Source organism: Pholis gunnellus (assembly GCF_910591455.1).
Source record: "Pholis gunnellus genome assembly, chromosome: 1".
NCBI lineage: Eukaryota > Metazoa > Chordata > Actinopteri > Perciformes > Pholidae > Pholis > Pholis gunnellus.
The window spans coordinates 3,902,625-3,925,371 of NC_136528.1; the positions used below are offsets into that span (position 1 = coordinate 3,902,625).

The 22,747-nt window shown below is 42.6% G+C and overlaps 1 protein-coding gene across 1 annotated transcript in view; it reads left to right on the forward strand.

Annotated features, from left to right (window-relative positions):
- The first annotated feature begins 849 nt into the window (after positions 1-849).
- lrrk1 (leucine-rich repeat kinase 1) overlaps positions 850-22,747 on the forward strand; it is a 55,224-nt gene continuing 33,326 nt past the window's right edge. The window contains exons 1-11 of the mRNA XM_079162589.1: positions 850-978; positions 3,094-3,237; positions 11,636-11,826; positions 13,939-14,110; positions 14,542-14,721; positions 16,136-16,272; positions 17,381-17,607; positions 17,952-18,079; positions 19,533-19,696; positions 20,486-20,623; positions 22,366-22,478. Coding sequence (XP_079018715.1) covers positions 3,168-3,237; positions 11,636-11,826; positions 13,939-14,110; positions 14,542-14,721; positions 16,136-16,272; positions 17,381-17,607; positions 17,952-18,079; positions 19,533-19,696; positions 20,486-20,623; positions 22,366-22,478 — 1,520 coding nt within the window. The 5' untranslated portion in view covers positions 850-978; positions 3,094-3,167. The remainder of the gene's footprint in view (positions 979-3,093; positions 3,238-11,635; positions 11,827-13,938; positions 14,111-14,541; positions 14,722-16,135; positions 16,273-17,380; positions 17,608-17,951; positions 18,080-19,532; positions 19,697-20,485; positions 20,624-22,365; positions 22,479-22,747) is intronic.

Below are 22,747 nucleotides of genomic sequence, written 5' to 3' on the forward strand. Positions count from 1 at the left end.
ATACTGTTTTATATTTGGGATTTCTGATTGTTGAGTAGCTGTTGTATGCAGATACTTTTTTTTATTTCTAATTCTAATTGTGATTGATTATGAATGTTTCTGCAGAGGGATATGTGCCTTTTCTTTCAAATGTTGGAAGGAACTCTGTTTCCTGTCCCAGATAAGGTCATATTTACCTTATCAGTAACATTGTAGTACTGTAACAGCTACAACGTTATCTTTGGATGGATAGTGTCAACTTTAACCAACATATATGTTTGATTGTTGTTTATCATCACACATGGGAAACAAGTCTGTCTCTGCATTTTTAGTTTTGTATTTAAATAGAAAATCTGAATAAAGAAAATCAAATGCACTTTGTAGGTCATTCTTTGCACCTGTTTCTTTTATACAAGAGAAGTTCAATGTCTGCACACAAAAAATTGTGGAGGAAGTTAAGCAACATAGACATCTAAGGACATGTTCTTCATTTTCATCTAATGGTTATTTTTAGAGGGATACGTATAAAGCACCACATTAGGTGGTGTTGTTTTATGCAAAATATTATTATAATTAAAACCCCAGAGACACTATAGATGTTGGTCCTTTCAGAAGACCATTATATTTCAGCAGGCATCTAAGGGTCATTTATATAATGACTTAAATTTACATTATTTCACCTAATAAAAAAGTATCTTCCACTGGCAGGACTGTCAACGAGTATTATTTGGACAATCTAAAAATTGAATTGCGTAATGTAGGTTTTATTCTGAAATGTTATCTAGATGAGTGGGCTGTTGGGTGTTATTTTGAAAATCCTTTCCGGAAATGCCTCTGTAGTCCAATCTGCCTTGACACTGCGCGCGTGTGGAGATTGGAAAGTTTGCATCGTGGAATCAGGAAGTCCAGCACAACGTTAGTGCCAAACTCGTCTGTGTCCGGAGGACCTGTACCCGTAGACGGCCTCTCGTGATGCTCTCTGGACCTGTCAGCCATGTGGTGAGTGAGCTCAGGATAACTCTTGTGTCAGAATAGTTTAGCTCTGGTGTTGTAGCTCCAGCTAGAGCGCACAAAGTAGTTCCCGTAAATCTCCACGCAGCGTTTACATTAGAGGAAAAACAACCTGCTTTTACAAATCTGTGCATTAAATACCCATCTAATTTTATTTCGAATAACTTACACTATGAAATATAGTTTAGTATATGTCTTCCAAAGTACTTTTTATTTCGGTATTATAATCCAGAAAGAGGCACTATTTTTAAAAACATCTCAAACTTTCCAAACTGCATCATGGCTCACTCGGCATGGCTCACTCGGCTGTGTGGAGAGAGGAAGCTACTTAGAAATGAGCTAAGCAGGACCTACAGAGCAGAGGTGGGTCTACCAGCAGGGACCTGCAGAGTAGAGGTGGGTCTACCAACAGGGACCTGCAGAGTAGAGGTGGGTCTACCAGCAGGGACCTGCAGAGTAGAGGTGGGTCTACCAACAGGAACCTGCAGAGTAGAGATGGGTCTACCAACAGCGACCTACTGACATTTAGAATCTCAGCGACTCATTGTAGTTTTAAAAGGACTCTGAAAGAGAAACTGTATTGGTGTTCCTCTTCTTGATGTTTGCACACTCAGCTTTATAGAATTTGTATGCACAAACAAACACACCTGCTTGTGTGTAGGGATTAGCACTGTCATATCACAGCAAGAGGGGCTTCGGTCCCTGGCTGGCCGGCCCTTCTGTGTAGAGTTTGCATGTTCTCCCCGTGTCAGTGTGGGTTCTCTCCGGGTTCTCCGGCTTCCTCCCACAGTCCAAAGACATGCAGCTTAGGTTGAGCTCTAGGTGTGAATAGTTGTCTGTCTCTATGTGCCAGCCCTGTGATAGTCTTGACTTCACCTGATGTCAGCTGGGATTTGTGTCACCAAAGAGCAGAACTTCTGCTCACCTGTAGAGCGACAGGTGCGTAGGAGAAGAACATGGGTCAACGGTGCAGGACAGAAGACGGACACTGTCCTGATGATCACCTGCGGTCAGAGATATTTGTTAACTACATTTTGGACCTTCATCAGTTACTTTACCAGACCAAAGGACAAACAGTCTGAAAGAGGATGGTTGACTAGTCTGAGTCGCTCCTACGTTTACAGCTTTTATCTCACTTATATGTGGCTTCAGCTTTCTGGTAAGTTTCATAAATACGACTCATGTGTGGAGGCACGAGCTAGTGCGAGGTTAGTTTTTGTGTGTTCCACCAGGGCAGCCTCCATTGAGTAGTGAGCTCAACAGCCTCTGTTGCAGAGGTTGCTTTGGTTCATGACATGCAAAATCAGCAGGAACCAGTCGGTCTTTCAAGTTTTTCCCCCGTTTATTAACAAAAGGAGGCAGAGCTTTAAAACGTAGGGCTAGTTCAGAGTCTGATTTTTAAACTGCAAACTGATTTAATGGCATGCGACTGAGGAGAATAAGAGGTGTTGTTTTCCACAATTCAGAACGGGGCTTAAGATAAGATAATCCTTTATTAGTCCCACAGTGAATTGCATTTTCATTGATCACAGTCCCTGTAACATCCACAAATCATAGCGCTGCTTTTTGTGCAATCTGATCCACTATCTGCCACAAATCCTTGCATGTAAACGTATCGGTTATCGTGTTTTTGAGAATCGTAGCATATCACAAATTAGTACAAGTTAATTTAGACCTTGTGTGACTTCGGTCCAGATTCTTTGTTAATAGTGCAGAAAAAAGTGACTAGTTTGTGCTGCACTGTAATATTCAACAACATTGGGCACTCCAAAAGTTTTTTTGTTTTTCCAAAAGTCTGGCTCATGTATTTTATATCTATTATAAGTTAATAACACATCTAGAGGGTTGGCAGCCATGTCGAAGGTACTGTGCACACACTCAGTTTGTGATGGTGATTAGTTGGATTGGATTATTTTTTTAATACATATTTTTATAGGATAGTCATTACTAACAATTCAATCAGATATCCTCAATCATTCAAAACACTTCAAACATCAATCATTTTCATATGTGTGTGTGTGGGCTGTACAGCTACATTGTGTCTATTTACAAGCTAGAATATAGGTGTGTGTTCTTCATCATTGCTGCTTTGTCTTTGTGCAGAGACCGCTGAAGCCCGGCCTCCTCTCTGGTGGACCTCTGCTCTGATGCTGGTTTAGCTAGTAACTCCAGTAGGAATGTCGTACTGGTCTGTTGGCCTTCCCCAGGACCCTGGAAACACTCCCAGCAGCATGGAGCAACAAAGCAGTGAGTTATCGCTCCACACGCTTCTTGTTTTCTGACTGTGATGCTGGAAGCATCAGCCACGTTAGCCAGTGCAGCGCTGCTTAAATTTAGCAAAAGGAGAACTGAAAGTGTGATTATTTTTTTGTATCTGTTGTTGTCTAACTGTATGAATGAGACTGTGCTGAACACAGTGAAAGTTTTAGTGTCGCAACACTAACGGAGAGACTAATGCTACAGCAGATTGTAGTACGGCAGTGTGGTAAAGACAACTAGTTAATGATAGTATGGTAGATCACATTACAGTAGGTTGACTATCCGTCTTTTTCCCAGCAACAAGGAAGCTGTTATGATCTGCTGTTATATTTGTCTTTTCACTTCCTGTCTTAGTTGAGGTGGGGGCATTTCTTGTTGTGCTGGTTGACTTCTTCACCTTGTGCCTGATTTGAACATGTATTTGACTAGTTTCACAGTGTAACATGATGGGCTTAAGACGGCTCCTGCACAGTGCAGAATCAGCTAGTCATGCTGTTTATAGATTATAGTCCTGGTGACTGGTCAGTGGTGGCCCTGTGGCCCTGTGGCCTTCCACAGGCTACAGAAACCAGGAGGACAGTGTGAGCTATCAGGTGAGCGATGTCTCAGTGCAGGTAGGATGTTATGATGAGGGTCACGGTGAAGCCACTCAGGCAGGAGTTTATTTATTAGGAAACTGCTTTGTTGGGTTGGTCTGGATTTGTAAACCCTCTACAGTTTCACCATTTCTGTGTAATTGCTGTGGACAATATCTGAGGTTGACAGAAATTATTTTCATTTACACAGCTATTTACAAATTGCATCGAAAAAACCGAGAAAGGTCCAGTGGATCATGTGTAGTCTATTCAGGGCTCTTTTCACCACCGTCCCCAAATATAATTCAACCCGCCCCGAAGTAAATGCTGGTTATAAAATGACCCAATGTGAAAACATCCCCACCAAACAAATGTATTTCTTCAAGTTTCTCCCAATGAACTCACTATTACATCATGTAATGAACCGTTCCTGTAAGCGACTCATGATTATGTCATACCGGCTTATATTAGGCCAGCCTGTGGATTTCTCCTTCAGTTTCACAGACTGTTGTCAGGAGCAAAGTCATGAAGTTAATTCCCACCAGACAGAAGCAGAAAGAAAACGGATGAGGTCATGAATCTACAGACGGTGTTTAGCCCTCATACCACGGTGTGTAAAAGGTTGTGGATTGGCTTCTTAGTGGCGTTTAGGCAGTTATGCGACAATTAAATCAACGTTGACTTGTCGTTTCATTCGGGGCACGAACAACGCTCTCCTGCATGTCGGACCCATCCACCTCCTCTCCGGGCCGCGCTGTGCTGTGCTGTTTGCGATCTTTATACTTACTCGGTCATGAGTATGTCACTGATTTTGTGGGGTATTTATGAATTGCAGAACATACATTTTTGTAGGTGTAGCTACAAACACTGCATGAGAACAGCCTCTGTAAGGTGAAACTATCCTCATCTCAGCTTCCTTTGGTGGCTCTTGCTCTTTCTAACCCTAGTTTACAAAAAGGCAGTGTGCTGAAGATCCAGACATTTCACACACCAGACGTAGGCTATGCAACCTGTGCTGGCGTCACTGTTAGTAGAGAATCCCGTCTGCAGTGTACTTCATACGCTTCACTTATTAACCTGAGAAGAAACGCTGGACTTTATGATCAAAGACGTCCAAACTTCAGTCCAAGTCTAAATATTGTGTTCTGCATCTGTAATGTTAAGTTTCTAATTCTCACCTGAGCTGTGGAAGAGCCAACAAGCACGTAACGAGGTCAGTTGATTTGTCATCTGCCAGTTATAAAGCAGACATGACATGATTTGCTCTTTTTCTATCATTATAAATGGATTTTCTAGCATATTGTGGGAAATGTGGAGTGATCAGCCCTGCTTAATGAAAATCCAGGAAATTGTCACTACTTTCTGAAATGTTATCATTGAATTAAATCATTTCTTGAGGATACACCTTCTAAAGCAGTTTTTTTTAAAGCCGTGTATTTAAATACATGTGTAAATATGAGCAGATAGCGTTGGACGTGTTCCTCGACCTTCACCAGCTGGTTGCAGTGACCGTCCTGGTGGAGTTCGGTCCTGAGTGAGGTTGCTGAGTTTGAGCTTTGTGACTATCCTGCTAATCAACAAGGTGCAGCATGTAAATAATGCCCCATTAAGAAGGACGCAGACTGCAGAGTGAATGGGTAGAAGCGGGTCGGCTAGCCTCCTGTGGGCCAGCGTTACACTCAGTCACACACCGACTGGTTCTATGAGGGATGGAAATTCCAGGATCGTTGTGGTGATTTTTCTTCTTAACATTTGCACCGACAAAACCAACAATGAATCTACCAACTAGTATTGTGTGTGTATCAAAGCCTGACATATCCTATTCCTCTCTGTTCCATTGTGCTCGACACGCCCAAATACTCACTACTCCCAGACTAAAGCACAATTTACTTCTGCTGGAGTAACATTTCCTGAAAACCAAAAAAAGAACCATATATTTGAGAGTTGTTTCTAGAGCATTCTATCTTCAGTAGGAGCTGATGGACTTGGAGCTGCTATTCAGCGTAAGATTACAGTGGATTAGAGCAGAGCCGGTGTGAGCGAGAGAGATACAGGAAGCTCAGAGGCTGGCGTGGTTCTTAAACAAAGGAGCATCATTCCCCGCTCCCTCTCCCTGCTACCCCCCCCCCCCCCCCCCCCCTCCTCCTGTTCCAAACCTCTGCCTCCTCCATCCTCCCACTCTCGTCAGCCTGCCACAGGGTTAGCGATGAGGCGGATCACCCAGGGAACACAGCTCGGTAGAAGCAGCAGCTGAAGGGCAGCCATGAAAAGAAAGCACTCCGCTTTAAATGTGACGGAGGCAGGAGGAAGAGGAGGATTTGCTGCTTCGCTATGAGCAGGTTAGTAGGAGTGAGGCGCAGACGGGCTAAACGCGGACTGGAGCCTTGTTTATATGCTGCACATGTAGGACTGACTGAGCCTTAAAGCTACTCTGCACAGTTCTGACTCTATTAGTTTATTGACATCTCAGCCAGTGTGATCTGCAGAGCTTTGTGAGGTAATCAGATGACTTCTTTACTGTGGAGCAGTGGTTGTTTATGGGAATACATTAACCTGATTCTGATGTCACACTCTGAGTACATTTCACTCAAGTATGCATGGGTGTATTACACTGGGTTTAAATGGAGGATTTTAGTGGGACGTGGTCTAAATGTTGCTCCAGATGCTTTTAGATACTCTCTCAAAAACTATAAAATGCATTTCCTACACACAATGTGTGTGAATGCTGTAGTGCTGGGCGGTATAACGGTTTTAATTTCCCACACACCGCCATACATAGCAAAATATATTGTTCGCCGCTAGGAGCGCTATGGTCGGAGCTAGTTGTCGTTAAGTGTATTGAGAGGGACCCCTAATCATGGTTATAACTTTAAAACACAACAATTAATAACCCACAACTAACGCTCTTTTGTAACACTAATAATTGTGCATTTATAAAATTTCAGCGCCGAACGGCATGCTGGGTACAGCTCGCTAGCTAGCGAGCTAGCACAACAGTCTGCTAACAGCTGGGAGAGGCTCCGTCGCTACAGTAACGTTACATTAAAGAACAGAACAGAGCGATGCAGGATGAACAAAGAGAGACCGGAGATGCACCGATAGAGTCTGTGCCCAAGAGAGGAGCTGTGTCTGCTGTTTGGAAGTGTTTTGGTTTTAAAAAGTCCGACGTCCAAAAGACTATATACTGCAAAGTCTGTCGAGCCATTGTTGTTGACGCTGGTGGCAACACGAGCAACTTTCTCCATCACCTCAGCAGAAAACATGAGTTGGAATACCAAGAGTGTGATTACGGCGTCAACCAGTAACAGAGAAGCCAAAGGGTCAGACATCGCATGAAGAGGCATTTGCTTGAAGCACTGCATATGACAAGAAAATGTCCTCTTGTCTTCATGTCCTCTTGTCTTCATATCCTCATGTCTTCATGTCTTCTGTCCTCCTGTCTTCATGTTCTCCTGTCTCCTGTCTTCCTGTCCTCGTGTCTTATGTTTTCCTGTCTTCTGTCCTCATGTCCTCTTGTCCTCCTGTCCTCATGTCCTCCTGTCTTCATGTCTTCCTGTCTTCATGTCCTCATGTCTTCTGTTATTGTGTAAACATAGAAGTGGTGGCCGATTTTAATTAGGTTTCACTTTTGTTTACACGTTCACAGATGTATTAATAAAGTATTGGCTTTTTACTATCAAATATTTTATTGCACATACGCGGTCTCTCTGATCGTGCGTGCGTGCGTGCGTGCGTGCGTGCGTGCGTGCGTGCGTGCGTGCGTGCGTGTGTGTGTGTGGAGGAGCTCAGCCCGACAGAGAGAGCAGATGCTGCTGCGTGATAATAAATTACACCAAAACATTAAAAAGCACCAGTAACGTCGGGGCCGATCAATACTACGATCTTTAATAATGTAGCACCGGGGCCCGTTTAATACCGGGTTTCAGAACACATCGCTACCTTCAGATAACATGAGACAGAGTCCGTGTCCGTTCTGCTGTAGAAACATGGAGGTGCAACCCGCTCCCTATGAAGATAGAAATGGCTTTTTCTAAGCTAACGAGAACACAAGGATTCTTAGTTTCAGTTGGTTTTGTTGTGAAACCAACTGTCAGTTGTTCATTACCCAATTTATTGTTCCATTTCATTGACAATGAATAGTGTGCTTTATTAAATGTATTTATTTTCACAATGCAAATGTTTAAATAGCGGACTCCACTTCCTATGAGAACTACTACAGAGCTAACTACAAATAGATTCCCTCTTAACTGCAGTGTTTCATGAAAAGAGGAAGCTTGTGGTGGGATCTTCTGTTGGCCTTTAGGATCACTGCGGCGACAGACACATGAAGCTGTTAAGTGACAACGAGCATTTGCTATCTGTGAAGTCCTTCTGACTTTATCAAACAAGTAATACCTTACAGATGCATTTTCATTCAATCATTGTGTATTGGTTGTGTGTGAATGATTTAGTTGGGCTTGTAAGCGATGTCGCCAGTGTGTGTTTTTTCCGAAGGGAAAGTGAAACAGCTGATTAATGTTTGGTGTGGAGATGTGGAAATTCCCCTGAAAGCTTCCCTCTGACGCTGACCAGCAGCACTCAGGAACACCTGCTATGTGATGGTCATTACTGAGCGTTTGTGGTTCTCCATCAGCAGGTAGAGAAATGTTGAGAGCCGAAAGTTTCCATTAAGACCACTGAATGAAATTCTATTTGGCACCGGACTATCTTTTTAGTTTTTCAGTTTGCTTACTTTAAAAAATGTTTACTAAGCAACCATTGAATGAGTGCTATTGTTAGGTTAACACAAGCCATGAACTGTACTCTACCTACGAGTTCATAGTACAGTTTAAATGAGAACAACTTACCTGAGATCTCAAGTACTGCCCTAGTTTTCCTCCAGGCCTGCTGTGTTCTGTTTAGATCATGGTAACTCGGGTACTACTCGTGTGAAGATGCGAGCTGCAAAAGCACAAGTGAAACGCTTCAGCCTCATTGAGAACCATTACTAAAAGGCGTTCTGTCCCTTAGCAGCCTCTGTCTGGTCAGGGCCTGAGGCGTATTCATTGCTGCTTTTTCTTCAAAGCTTTTGTCATTTTTGCTTTCACTGTTAGACGACAGTAGAAGAAGGGATCCGAAACAGTGGACTTGGAAACGGGTGAGGGGGCAACTTCATGCTTCAAATCTCCCCGGCCAGAATCTAACCAGTGACGGTGTAAAATATGCGCCTTTATATCACATTTTCATCGGGTCGCCTCTAGTGCTGTTTTAGTAAACAGTCTTATTTGTATATCTTTATCATCCGGCACCACATCCAAATGAATTCTGCAATCATGTATTTGATACAAAGTTAATAATAGAAATAGCACCAGTGATGGTCTTTAGCTCTATGATGGGCTGCTTGAGATAGTGACCTTTCAACGTGTCGAATGATTTATTTTTCTTGTGGGCAGACTGTACAGATGTCCTTTGCATTGCATTTGGCTGAGATCTTATATGTGAATGTGAGCCGGACGGCCTCCAGATGTGTTGTGGCTGCTTTGACAGCGTTGGGGTTAATGTGTTCTGCTGCATGTCAATCAATCTATGAGTATCGAGATATAGATATCTATATATATATATATATATATATATATATATATATATATATATATATACATACATGTGTATATGTGTGTGTGTGTTTCCCATCGCATTAAGCATTTACATGAAGTGATATCAGTAGCATAAAATGGTCTTAAAATAAATATATCATTTATCACAATTATTTTTGATATCGTCCAACAAAAGTAGTTATTGTGACAGGCCTATCCATTAGTTGACCTGCAGAAAATGCATCAACAACTTCTTTTGATAATCTATTAATTCTGTAATTTTACAAGCAAAAAAGCCAAACATTTGATAGTTCCAACTTCTAGGTCCTACATTATTGTAACCTGAATATCTTTGCATTTCGGACAGTAGTTCGAATAATACAAGACATTTGAGGGCCTCCTGTTACGGGAAAAAGAGCAGTGGCCTCAGATACTTTGTGTCAACAGATCTCTGTAGCTGGTATATTGGTTTTCCACTGAGCTCTTTTTGTCTTCGTGTTGTCTGTAACATGATCCAGAGTTTCATTTCTGCCATGTGAACTGATGATCCTCCTCCTCTCTAGTCACAGCCACAGCTGATCACCCTGATGTTTGTTTACGTAGCAGAAGTTCGGAATGTGTGTTCCCTTTGATCGCCGAACTGAAACCCGACTCAACCACATTGACAAATAAAAGGGGAAATTCAGTAATGGAGGAGATGTTGGCAGCCTCGTCCCGCTCCCTTCCTCTTCTTTTAGCTTTCCCAGACAGACCGTGTAATGGCGTGATAGGGGAGTATTGATGGTTGATGGGAGGTGCACATGTGTCTAATGGTTTCACTCCCTCAGGATTTGTCATATAGCCTCAGCAGGCCAGTCCTACTCGTTGTCTTAATTATTCATTGGAAAGCCTGTGGGCTGCAGCAAGCAGGCACATGGAGCTGAAACACAGCGGAAAAAGGAAGCAGAAGTGTTCGCGGGTGAAAGGAATAACCAACGTAACTGACAGCGAGGCCAACATTCACCAGCATTTATTATGTGTTGTGCGTTTGGGTTATGAGCAAAGGTTTCATCTTATTTACCAAGAAATGTGTCAATACTAGATACAGTATGATGTGCAAAGACAGGTCTGACGATGAGAACCATGGAGTCAACCAGCGATTACCAACTGAGTTCTAAATGAACAGGCTGATTCTGTACAAAATCATTCACTCCTTCTACTGCTGGATGCCAGGAAACACTTGCTGTGGCCTGATATTACCTGAGGAAGTGCACTGCCTGGAACCTGAGTCAATGAAAAGTCATAATAAATGAAATGGAAAACTTTTCTTTTCTCTCTCAGTTCACACACTACAAAAGTCCACCCTCCATCCTCTGCCTCATACACAGTCTCTCACTCCCTGCATCATGTCTATGAACGTCTGTCCACACTGAATCCAATAAATCTGCACTTCTTCCGTCATGTAAACAAAAGCACGTAGCTATCAGCTGTGCGCTCCAGACCAGACTGGAGATGTAAACTCTCAAAGAATGGCTGATACTTTCTATAGTCCTACGTTTGTAATTTATAGACAGAAAAACGCGTTTTATTTTGTGATATTTACTGGAAACGACGTACAATAAAGCCAACAGCTATAGGTTCTTATTTACCTTGATAGGGCTTCTCCAGCCGGCTGCCACCTTATTTATGTTTTTGTCGTGAAATGAGGAGGTATCCTATTGATGATCTCCTCATTGACTCGTCATGTTGAGCTAGTTCTGGGCTCTGATGACAGATATCAGCCACTTCTTCCTGCGATCCATATATTATGATGGCTAATGCAACTTAAAGGAAGATGATGTACGTGTATTGATTTGGTTTTGGTTATTACTGGCAAACTGGTTTGATGCTGCTTCTGATGATATATTTTATCTGCTTTTTATTTTTTGTCACAACCAGTTACCTTTCAGGTCAATTGCCTTCAACCATATACCATCATTAGCTTTGGAAAATTGGATCTAAATACTTGATATTGTTATGTTGAGCGCAAGAGTATTGCCATTATTATTTGCCTTTTGTATACCAACAGTGTAACGTGAGTTCAGTGTCAAGTGCATATTTCACCTGCCACCATTTCTCATTCACAGTGTGCACTAATTCATTCAGCTGTACTCTTCGTGCCATGAGAGCATCCTCTAATAAGGTGACCTAGTTCTGGGCACATGCTGCTAACAGGCCTGCAGACTAAAGTCCGTCTGTGTCTGTCCTCTGCTCCACCAGGCCCTGGGGAGGAAATGGGAGCCAAGGCGTCGCTGGTGGAGGGTCCGGGGCCCGGCCCTGCACTGGTTCCTTCTCCCACTCTGGAGAACATCCAAGCAGCATATGAGGACAGAGAGGGGGAGGCTGCCAGGGAGCTGATCCGACAAGCCTGCTGTGTGGAGTGCAGCGCAGGGATGCCTCACATCAACGGGGTGAGCGCACTCAAATTATATAAAGTCACTTTGTCACGGCCATCACTGTGACATTAGGGGCTATGTGGAGTGGAAACACAGTTGGTGTGTTTGAGTCTGTTAGACTGGGATGACAAATCTCTTGGGACTCTTGTATGACTGTATTCACAATACAACTTGGTGGCGGTGGGGATCTAAAGCAGTAGTTCTCAAACTGGGGATCTCCAGATAGTTACCAGTATAGATTATATCCTATAATCTTTGCTTGTTGTTATTTAGAAATAAAGGTGCTAACTAGAACCATATAGGGTTCTTCAGCTTGTATGCAAAACCTGTCCCCAGGTCATACAGACCTAGTTCTTAAGAAATGATAGTGTTCCCATGTCCCCAAACATTTTTAGTTCCTGGTAGAACCATTAAAAAATAGTGAGGGGGATTTGTGTAAGGTGATTAGGTTTCCCTAACCCACAGTGAAACGTGTAAACTTATTAGAATCAAACAGACAAGTCCATAAGAAAATATAGTTCCCCATTTCATTTATACCCAATTCAGTTTTTGTATTCCTCGAAAGGCCAGTGTGGTCCTGCTATAGAGGAAGCTAGATCTTGTCTTATGACGGAACTTTTGCATTCTGAAATCCACATCCATCTTGTTTTCCACACACATTGTAAGTCAGTGGCTATTTCCCATCCATTAGCCCAGGTATTATCTCCTTTTACACTAAAAGTCCATCCTGATTGAGGTTATGAGCCTGAAGTCCCAAGTATTATTGCCATAAATTAACAGGATGTTTTGGATTGTTTTTTTGTGGAGAAACTCTCTAATTTGACTAAAAAAAGTACATTTTTTTTCTGTAAAAGATAGGCTCTTTCATCAGAGCCAAAATATGCCAATGTCCGGCAAAGTGCCTTACAGAGGCAAAAACAGAACTGGAAGGGAAAACACAACAACAAATAGTACAGGAAGTAAACATGTTCATAACATGTTCTTGGAAGACTTCCTGTGGGCTAAGTGGGTCATACAGTATGTGTCAAAATCTTCTTCTGGGAAGAAATTTCAGTAGCTTTGGATGGAAACTGTCAGCAGTCAATAGAGTCAGTGAGACAAGTTTTAACTAGATCAATATACATGAGGGGTTGGGGTAAATTAAGGATTCTCAGGTTCTGTTGCGATTCTTGTTTTTAAAAGAAAGGAAAAGGAGGGTGTTTCAAGGTGCATTGTGTAAGATCAGGAGATGAGCGAAAACATCTGTTCTTTGTAGAAAAGTCTTCAGTGTCGTTCTTTGCTCTTCTTTCAATGAAGAAATTCTCTCAAATTCTGATAGAACTGATGACATTGTAGCAGCTAAGCTAACCTCTTCAGGAGCTGCTATCTATGTTTATAACCAACAGTCTCCTCTCTGTGTCGTCACACACACCTAAGCCCCGCCCCTAACTGCTCACAGGACGCTGATTGGTCCAGACACAAACCCATTACTTGAATCCTGACGAGATGGATTTTTGTCTGATATGTAATGTAATTCTTGCATGATCTCGTGACATTGCAAGAATCTAATTGCTGTGTAATGTGTAAGATCTGGTCGCATGCTTCAAACAGCATTTTACCTCTGCTCCTGGATCCATTCGATCTAAATGTATTGTGATCAGTTACTAAATGAAGGAAACTACGAACTAACAGCAGGGCAAGAATTCACATAATTCAAGAGAATTGATAAAAAATAACACTGTAAACTTATAATCTTCAAGTGTTGTGCCGGCCTGTCGTTTAGGTTGGACTTCGGTTTGTTTACTGTGCCACATTTTAAACAATTTATTTGATCAAACATATTGAAATATGCCAATTCTGATATGTTCAAGAAGTGATGCACGGGGTCAGGGTCTTTAAAAACAGCAGGACGATAAGGAAGTGACGCCACGCAAACAGCTGTTCACCGCTCGCTGCCTGGTTCTTGTGTTAAAAATGTCCGCTTCATAATTAAAAAAAACTGCGTTAACATAATTGTCGGCGTTAATTAATGAATGCGTTAACGCAATAATAAGGCGTTAACTTGCCCAGCACATTTTTATATATATATATATGTGTATATAATATGTGAATGTTTGTCTCATTGTGTGTGTGTGTGTGTTGTCACAGGTGCGTCTCCTGTGTTTGGCCACTCAGCACGGTGATCTGCAGAGTGTGTGTTACCTCCTGAAAGAAGCTTGTATTGCTGTGCCCCAGGAGCCATCCAACAGCAACCCAGCCATCCTGGCAGCATACTACGGCCACGCCAGCCTGGTCAAAGAGCTGCTGGATTCCATACCTGGTAGGAGGGAAAGAAACAGCTCAACATTCACAGTATATGGATCAGGAAAAGCCTTTTGTTTCATTATTAACGTGCGTTCATTGGAAGTCTAGTTGATGTCCTGCAGGTTATTTAATGACATATTTGTAGTCTTACTGTTTCTGCTTCAACACCTTACAATAAACAAAGACGGGGCGCTCTATGGATAGTACTACTCAGTGTATAATGTCCCTTGTGTCTCTGGACAAGCTGTGAAGTCTGAAAAGTAACCCTGACCATGTCATAGTGATGATCAGGTTGATCTCGGCTTGGACTTAAAGACTAAAAATCAAAAACGATCATCGATGAAATGTTCTGCCTGACAGAAAACCGTGAGTGGTTGATTATGAAGTATAGTACGTCCTCTTTGCCGATCTCCCCTCACTGGTTTCGGGTCTCCGCCTCCCTCTCAGGTCCATGTCTGAGGAGAGACTTGCTGAACTGGATGCTGGCTACCTCTTGCCAGCAGGGTCACCTGGACGTGGTCCGGCTGCTGGTCCACGGCTACGAAGCCGATGCCAAGGACTGTGCCATCCACAGCGACGAGTTTGCTGTAATCACTGGGCTGCCACTGTACGCTGCTGCACGAGCAGGTAGGGAGACGCACAAGTCCACATCATCTGTGCTTCGACCACAGCAAACGGTTGGAACATGACATTTTGCATTTTTTGAAGTGCATTTGTTGAGCCGCTGTTGTCGTGCTTTCTTGCGATTGGCTCGGCTGTTTCAGAGCAACGAAGACCGGTGATGTGATTGGCTGAGAGTCTATTTATTCATCACCACACCATCCGATCTATATCCAACTTCACCCAGCCCGATTGCACTTTGTGCTGCTTGTTTTAAGCTTGTATCAGTTTACATTTAGTCCCACTGTTTCTATTAAAAGTCTACTGAATGATCTCTGTTCGGCTCCTTTCTGCATTAAATGGTAAATGGACATGGCGGATACAGTAGCAGTGGGAAACGCAATGGAGAGACGGGAGCACTGCCATGAACCATCAACAATCTGGCTGTTGGACAGTTGGTCTGATTTCTAGCTGTCTGTAGTTTGCACAGTTCTACAGTCCCATTTGCCTTCTGGCTGCTATCAAAAGATGTGTTAGTGAGTTGGTGTCACATTGTTCATGTTCAGGCTGTACAAACTGAAGTTGAGGCAGACTACTTGTCTCACTTTCCCTTCATAGTAGAATTGACAAAGTGATGCTGTTTTTCTGTTTTTTGGGGGTTGAGTGGAGGTGAAGAACGAGACGGGTATGAAGTTAAATCTTGTTTGAATAAACTTCATTTAAATGGTCACAGGACAAACGGACTGAGGGTTCCATGAGTGTGAAAGGCACAATGAGTGGGACTTTCCTAAAAAACAATGTATAGACTGATGGAAAAATCAATTATCATTTCAAACTCACCGGAAGTGTGTGGTGTGTCCGTCTACAGAGACCCTGCCGTCTGCCTGTTCAACCTTAATAAAAACATAGCAACCAGGTGTCCGATCGTACGCACACATTCAAGAGGAAGCTACCCAAATAGAGGACACGGCCCCGAATAACCCACGAATATAGCGAGGCAAACCGCCACGTAGACAAAGGTCTCTCCACCTGCTGAGGAGGGACCAACGTTGAATGTTGTGTTGACAAACCCAAGTCAAAGTGCCTTTAATAAAACATACCAGATGAATAAAAGTAGTTTTATTGCTTGAGATGAGACATCGCTTTGATGGACAAACGAATCAGAAAGCCTCGGAACGCCTTAAAAGGTCTTTTTAACATTTATTTATGTTTATGTATGTTATGTTTCTTCATGATTTTTGACTTTTTATGAACCTGCCGGAGATACGTATGATTTGTGTTTCACACAGCCTACAGTGGCCGTGTGCACACGGTGCTCTTAATGCACACCGTGGGACAATGAGATCTTCAAATGCTGAACAACTGCAGTGCCGGGGACAGACACTGAGTGAAAACTGTGTGAACACATGACGTGTGTGTGAACATGTGTGTTGTGTTGCAGGTAATGAGGAGATAGCTCGCTTCCTGCTGAAGAACGGAGCAGGATTCTCCTCGTACACCCTGATGGACCATCCGGCCTTCAGCAAACACCTCCTCAGACTCAAACTACAGGAAACCTCCAACGCAGAAGGAGAGGAGGTCTGTGGTCTGGAAACAAAGGGGTTACTGAAGATGTGTTTCTGAACCGATGTCAGAGCAGAGCACCGTCGTTAATCAGGATTTATAGTTGGTTAACAATAGAGCTCTTAGATCTCTTGTGCCATTAGCTTTCAAACGTCACAGAAGTTTAAATTTGAATTGTGTTTAGAGCATAGAACATATATAGGAAGTGATGTCACACAATGGTTTGTGGAGTCACATCTTGTTTTTTTACAACCAGAAGTTGGATGAGAGTGGAGCTAAGTGCAACCAACGCTGATTAAGACTCATTTGAGCGATTTTTAAGCTACCAAAATGTTACAATTAACTTTCCTGAAGTATAAACACTCAGTGAAACGGTTAAAGTTTCACTTTAACGCCGTGGTAGAGACCTGTCAATCTGTGTAGCCCCGCCCTAAAGCATCCCCTGCTTTATGGTCTGTTTGACTCTAAATGGACCATCATTTACTAAATGAACATCATGCTGTATTGAAGAAGACTTGAAACTAGAGATTGAGACCATAAACTCATTTTTACAATGTTTACTGAGGTAATAAATCAAGAGAGAAGATGTAGAAGTAGAAGATGAGTGATGTAGTCTGGGTTAGTAATATTCCTGCAGGTAGCTGCACTATGTCAGGTCGAAGTTGTCAGAGGCTTGAAGCTGTGTGCTACAAACATATACCTCTAACAACTATTTAACTGTTTGTAGTTACTGAAAACTTTTCTATGAGTTATATGTGATGAAGATGAGCACATGCATCTCCAATTGATTGTAATTTGGAAACTTGTCCATGGAAATAGAAACAAGTAAATGGAATTGAAAGTTAGAACAAAGTGCAGGATTTACATACGAAGATATCAATGGATCTCTTCAGGACTATTGAAGTTACCTTCCATATTATCAATGTTTAGTCGATTCATGTCAAAAACACGAATACATGATGCAATTCTGTGTTTAATGGCAAACGTTCATGCGTTCACTTCAATTTAGCATCACAATGTATTCTCGTTAAGTTGATAAGATATTCAGTCAAAGGGCTTAGAGATAGTCTTAGATCTGTGGTTCTCAGCCCTCCTCATGCTACCATGTCGTCTGTGTGTCCAGGCTGTCGCTGTGTGCTGGAGAGGTCTGCAGCTGCCCTGGTTGGAGCTGGACTGGTTCATGGATGTCTCCTCCCGGATCACCCACCTGGATCTGTCCTCCAACAGCCTGGCTGCCCTGCCCTCCGTGGTGCCCTGGGGTCTCATCCACCTGCAGACTTTAGATCTTTCCAACAATCTGCTGATTGAGCTTCCAGCCGCTCAAAACTCCCAGGAGGTCATCTGCTCAAGGTACACATGGCACGAGGTTGTCTGGCCGAGATGCAGCTGTGACAAATATATTTTCACACACAACAGGGTAGCAGCTGGTGAGTGTACTTCATCTTCAATGTGATGGATGTCGTTTTTTGTATAAATAGCCGCGATATGTAAGATCAATACTAGTTTAATTGATCTCCTCTCACTTTGGCTAAAAGTGCAAACAAGCTTATTTCTCATAATGTCGGTGTTTAAGTATTCCCTCATGGAAGCTTGTACTGAGTGAAGGGCAAAGGCTGATTGAATGACTCTGTCCTGAATGGAGCTGCTTGTGTCATGCTGAGGAAACTGTCGTCTCTCTCTCTCCTCTGCTTCAGTTTACAGCAGATAAACCTCTCTCAGAACCAGCTCACCAGTTTGCCACCTGGACTCCTCCATCTGACCAACATCCAGAGACTTTCTGCTGCCAAGAACCAGCTCACTGTCCTGTTCGACATCCCCTCAAGTATGTTCCTACACATCTTACATCCATCTGTTGTAGGAAGAACATTTTCATTTAGATTTAAGAATATATTGTATTAACTTTAGTTAAAATCAACTGCATGTCAAGGTCATTTTGACAGAGTTGGCTCTAGAGCTGTTCAACGTGTTTCCGTTTGATTGTCGAGAGAAGCAAACTTTTGAAATGTTGCAAAAAAAGTACATTTGAATTGACCGCATTTCCATCGACTGGTTTGGAGCGAATAAACTCCGCTACAGTGCAGTTTGGTCCAAAGTTGTCCCCGTAGGCCATGTCTGACTGTTATCTGCCAGCAGGTGATCAGTAAAGGCCTTTCCATGTCTCAGCACATCAACTCTTCAAAAACACCTCAAACAAGCGCAACCGCTTTTTTGTTCCTGAAGAAGTTTGTTGCCATCTCAATACAGCTTTTCTACAGCGATACTTTAAAATATGCAGACAACTACGTGAGTGAAAATCAGCTATTAAGTATAGCAACCACTAGACTTTAGCATCAGAGCTGTTTCAGATGTGACGCTCTGGTGCACTTGACTTAAACTGGTCCTGAAACCCAACTGGAAGGACGTTTTAATTTCGCCCGTTAGTCACGTAAACCTGCAGGTCTGAAGCTGTAATTCAGCCTGACTTCCATATTCATCCGTTTTTTAAATAAGTGTTTACCAATAAAGCTCCCTGTGTCCACACTTCTGTGTGCTGCTGCTGTGTGCACTGATCAGCTTATCAAAGACAAACACACACACAGTGAAAACTACAGTGTTTTGAGCTGTGTGGTATTTTTGGAACCACTTCTTTTGCCGCCCCAGAGCCAGCCGTGGTCGAAGGCTTCGTGTTGTCCCGGGCTGTTCTTGTGAACGCGTCATCTCAGGAGCGTCTTGAGGCACGTCCTTTAAAGACCTTCACACCTGGACTCAAGGAAGAGCTGATTAGAATCTGGGGTCAAAGGTTCACTGTGACCTCACAAATGATGTTCAGCCATAACTCAATAAGTCATATGTTAATTATGACAATTTCACACAAATGTCTTTAGAATAAAAGGATGAGGTGATGACATTTTGGACAGACATGGATGCAAACTGCAACATGACTGTGAGGCGGTAATAATGATGATGTTAGTTATTAGATAATTGGACTAATAAAAACATGACTTTAAGTAAAAGAGGTCAGACAGAATATAATGAATTATGATATACTGTTTCCTGTGACGTCAGGATATTTAGTTTACGGTCACGTTAGAGACAGAAGAGCTGAACACCCTCAGGCTGGAGAGGAGGGGCAGAGATCCTCAATACTCATCTATTAACAGTGTGGATATATTGTGAATGAATTCATGTAGGTGGTTATTACAGCCATTCATACAATTATTGCCGGATAAATAGAGGTTGCCATATATTAACCGTGATTTAGACTTTGACTGTGTTCTTTATTTCCATTCTGTCAGCTACTAACTGGATCGGTCTGCGTAAGCTGGAGGAGCTGGACGTGTCTGATAACCGTCTGACCGGTCTGCCCACGGCAGTCATGCACTGTTTGAAATCCCTGAGCTTCCTCAACGTGTGCAGGAACTCACTGAGCAGCTTCCCTGACCCCTGGGCGTGTCCACTGGTAAGAAACTACACTTCCTGTCTGATGTATCTGCTGATATTTGAGTTTTTCTTTTCATCAAAATAGAATTCTCCAGTCGCTGATGTTCTGGGTATTACTGTATTGAGCTCATTTAATGAAGTATTTCAATATAATTGTTTGATAGCCATCCATAGGGGGCTCATTACTGCATTTGGTTTGTTATGGATCTTTTTGATGGTTACACTCACTCATCGGTGTCACCTCTAAAAGGTATAAAAGCGGCTTGAGAGGCTCAGCTGCCACATCAAAGATGCAGATGCAGCCATCTAGAATCCTGGCCGTCCCGGGCTGAAATGAGACCTCTCCTTGATAAACGTAGTGAACAATGTCGTGACCCTTAAAAGAAACAAAAATAACCCGAGAACCGTTATCCGTGTTCTCTGGACCGGACACGAAGGGGCTGTAAAAGGCACTTAATTCAATCTCATAAACAAGTGGCGGTGAATACAGTGTGCAGGATTAGCTGTGGACAGACACAGAGGTACGCAATTACTGACGCACGATCCTCCTGGTGGAGATGATCACAACAGAGTTAGCAAGAGAATAGACAGAACATCGCACTGCATTATCTGTTAATTGACATTTCTAAAGATATTAACTGAACTGTTTAAAACCACACGGTAAGGCCTTCATCACATTGGCGATTGTTTGTTTTTATGGGGTTAATAGAAGAACATTTGTAATAAAAATACAAATCCGTCAGTGAACTGAACTGATATGTATCGACATAATAACACACACATGGATATTCTTCTTTCTCCTCTACAGAAGCAATGCAAAGCTTCCTCCAATGTGATCGAGAGACTTCCAAACACCATCTCCATCTTCTGGAGGACTCAGCTGCAGGAGGTGGACTTCTCTGACAACAGCCTGAAGGAGCTGCCGTCTTACATCTTTGAACTGGAGGTAGGACCTACCACCTGGATCTGTCACTGTGCACAGAGCTGGAGAGTTAATAGTGACAATTCTATGAGTTAAATACTAAATAAATGCATTCATCTAAAAATAACAGTAGTCAGGCTTCTGTGTGTGGTCAGCTGAGCAGCCTGCAGATGGCGCTGCTGCTGTGTGGTTGAACTTCATGTTTGAGTCGTTTGCTGACATTCTTGTTCTGCAGCTTAGGAGCACCAGTGTAGTAATATAGTAATAATGAACATAATAATAACAATTATGTTTGTTTATATAGCACTTTTCAAAAACGGACACCAAACCAACATGAATAGCACAACGATGGGCACTGAACGAGCACATACGTACGATCTCAGAGCGTTTGTCACATTCGACATGTTGTCCTGTATGTGGATGAAATGTACGAGTGGTTCAGATCAGTGCGTGTGTGTCAGTACTGACGGTCTGACTTATAAAGTATACTGCTTTAATCTAAATAAATTGGAGTTTAAATATGTTATTTACAGCAAATGAGAACGTAAATAAAAGCAAACTTCACAAAAAATGTAAATTGTGTTCAGTGAATTGGTGTGATGCCAGTTTACCGACCGCTTCGACACGTTTTTGTTGCAGTTAAATAGTTTTAAATTCTGACTTTATGAAAGTCGATGTCGGGAAAAAATATTGTCTTCACTGAAGCTGTGATAGTTTATTCTGTCATGTGACTGTCACATCTCCTTGACTGCCTCCCATGTTAGTCATGGATTTCTTTCCCCTCACACCACAGACAATGACTCATCCGCTGATCTTCAGCAGACTCCGTCTCTGTGGTGTGAGATTCCAACAAAATGACGTTCCCATACAACCCAACTGCATTCTCAATTATGCTTCATGGGAAACTCGTTTTCCTTGAGTCACATAGACCGTATATTAGAAGTGGACGTTGTTTTTGGCTGTTGGTTTTTTTTTTTTTAAACCAGAAGACGTGTTTAGACAAGCAAAATGTAACAATTAACTTCCATGAAGAGAAAGCGCACTGAAAGGGTTAAAGTTGTTAGACCAAAACACAGACGACGTCGTGGCAGAGACCTGCCAATCACTGTGTAGCCCCGCCCTAAAGCATCCCCTGCTTTATGGTCTGTTTGACTCTACATGGACCATCATTTACTAAATGAACATCATGCTGTATTGAAGAAGACTTGAAACTAGAGATTGAGACCATAAACTCATGTTTACAATGTTTACTGAGGTAATAAATCAAGAGAGAAGTAGAGTCATTTTCTCATAGAGAGAAACAAATTGAAACAAAACAAAAATGCAACAAAACCACTTTGGTCTAGTACAGAGGTCGGCGACCTTTACTATCCAAAGAGTTACAAATGTAAATCAAAATAGGTTTTTCAGGTTTCACACGGGACATGAACGGTGGTCTCCTGGGTGAAGGCCTTAGTCTGTTTCTGAGAAAGGAGCTGCTGCTGCTGCTGCTGCTTCAAAGCACTATAACAACCCCTCTTGACAGACTTGGCTGCTCTTTATTTCAGATCTCTATGTAGCTTTGGACGCTGCATGAGTGACTGAATGATGAGTGAATGAATGACTTGAAGCAGCAAACCACAGTAGCTACAATGAGAACGCTGGAGCTTGTGTTCTCATCCCCGTACGGGAGAGCTGGCCAGTGATCCAGTCAGCCAGTGTCTTGTGTATTTCTAGAAGGAAAATGTGAATGTGTGGTTTACAGTATCTCCCCCTCCTCCCATCAGGCTCTAGTCTCGTTGAGGTTGTGTGGGAATCTCATCGCGACACTCCCAGCCCCCAGTAAGTGGAAGTGCTCTCAGCTCAGGACCCTCGATCTTTCCAGGAATCAGCTGGGCAAGTAGGTCCACACTGAAGACACGCTGCCAGCTGTTACTGAACAACTCGGCCTTTCATACACGTCACGTGTGAAAACACATTCTGCCGTTTCCAATGCATGTCTATCATTCAGCCAGCTTTCAACAGAGTTTGTGATATTTAACGGTAAAACCAGGGTTGGGCTTTGATAACGTTTGATCAAATCTGAGTTTGGTATAAAATCCTCTTATTTTCAATGACAAAGATTATTTTAGACCTGTTGTTGGATGACAAACACAATACTCGCTGTTG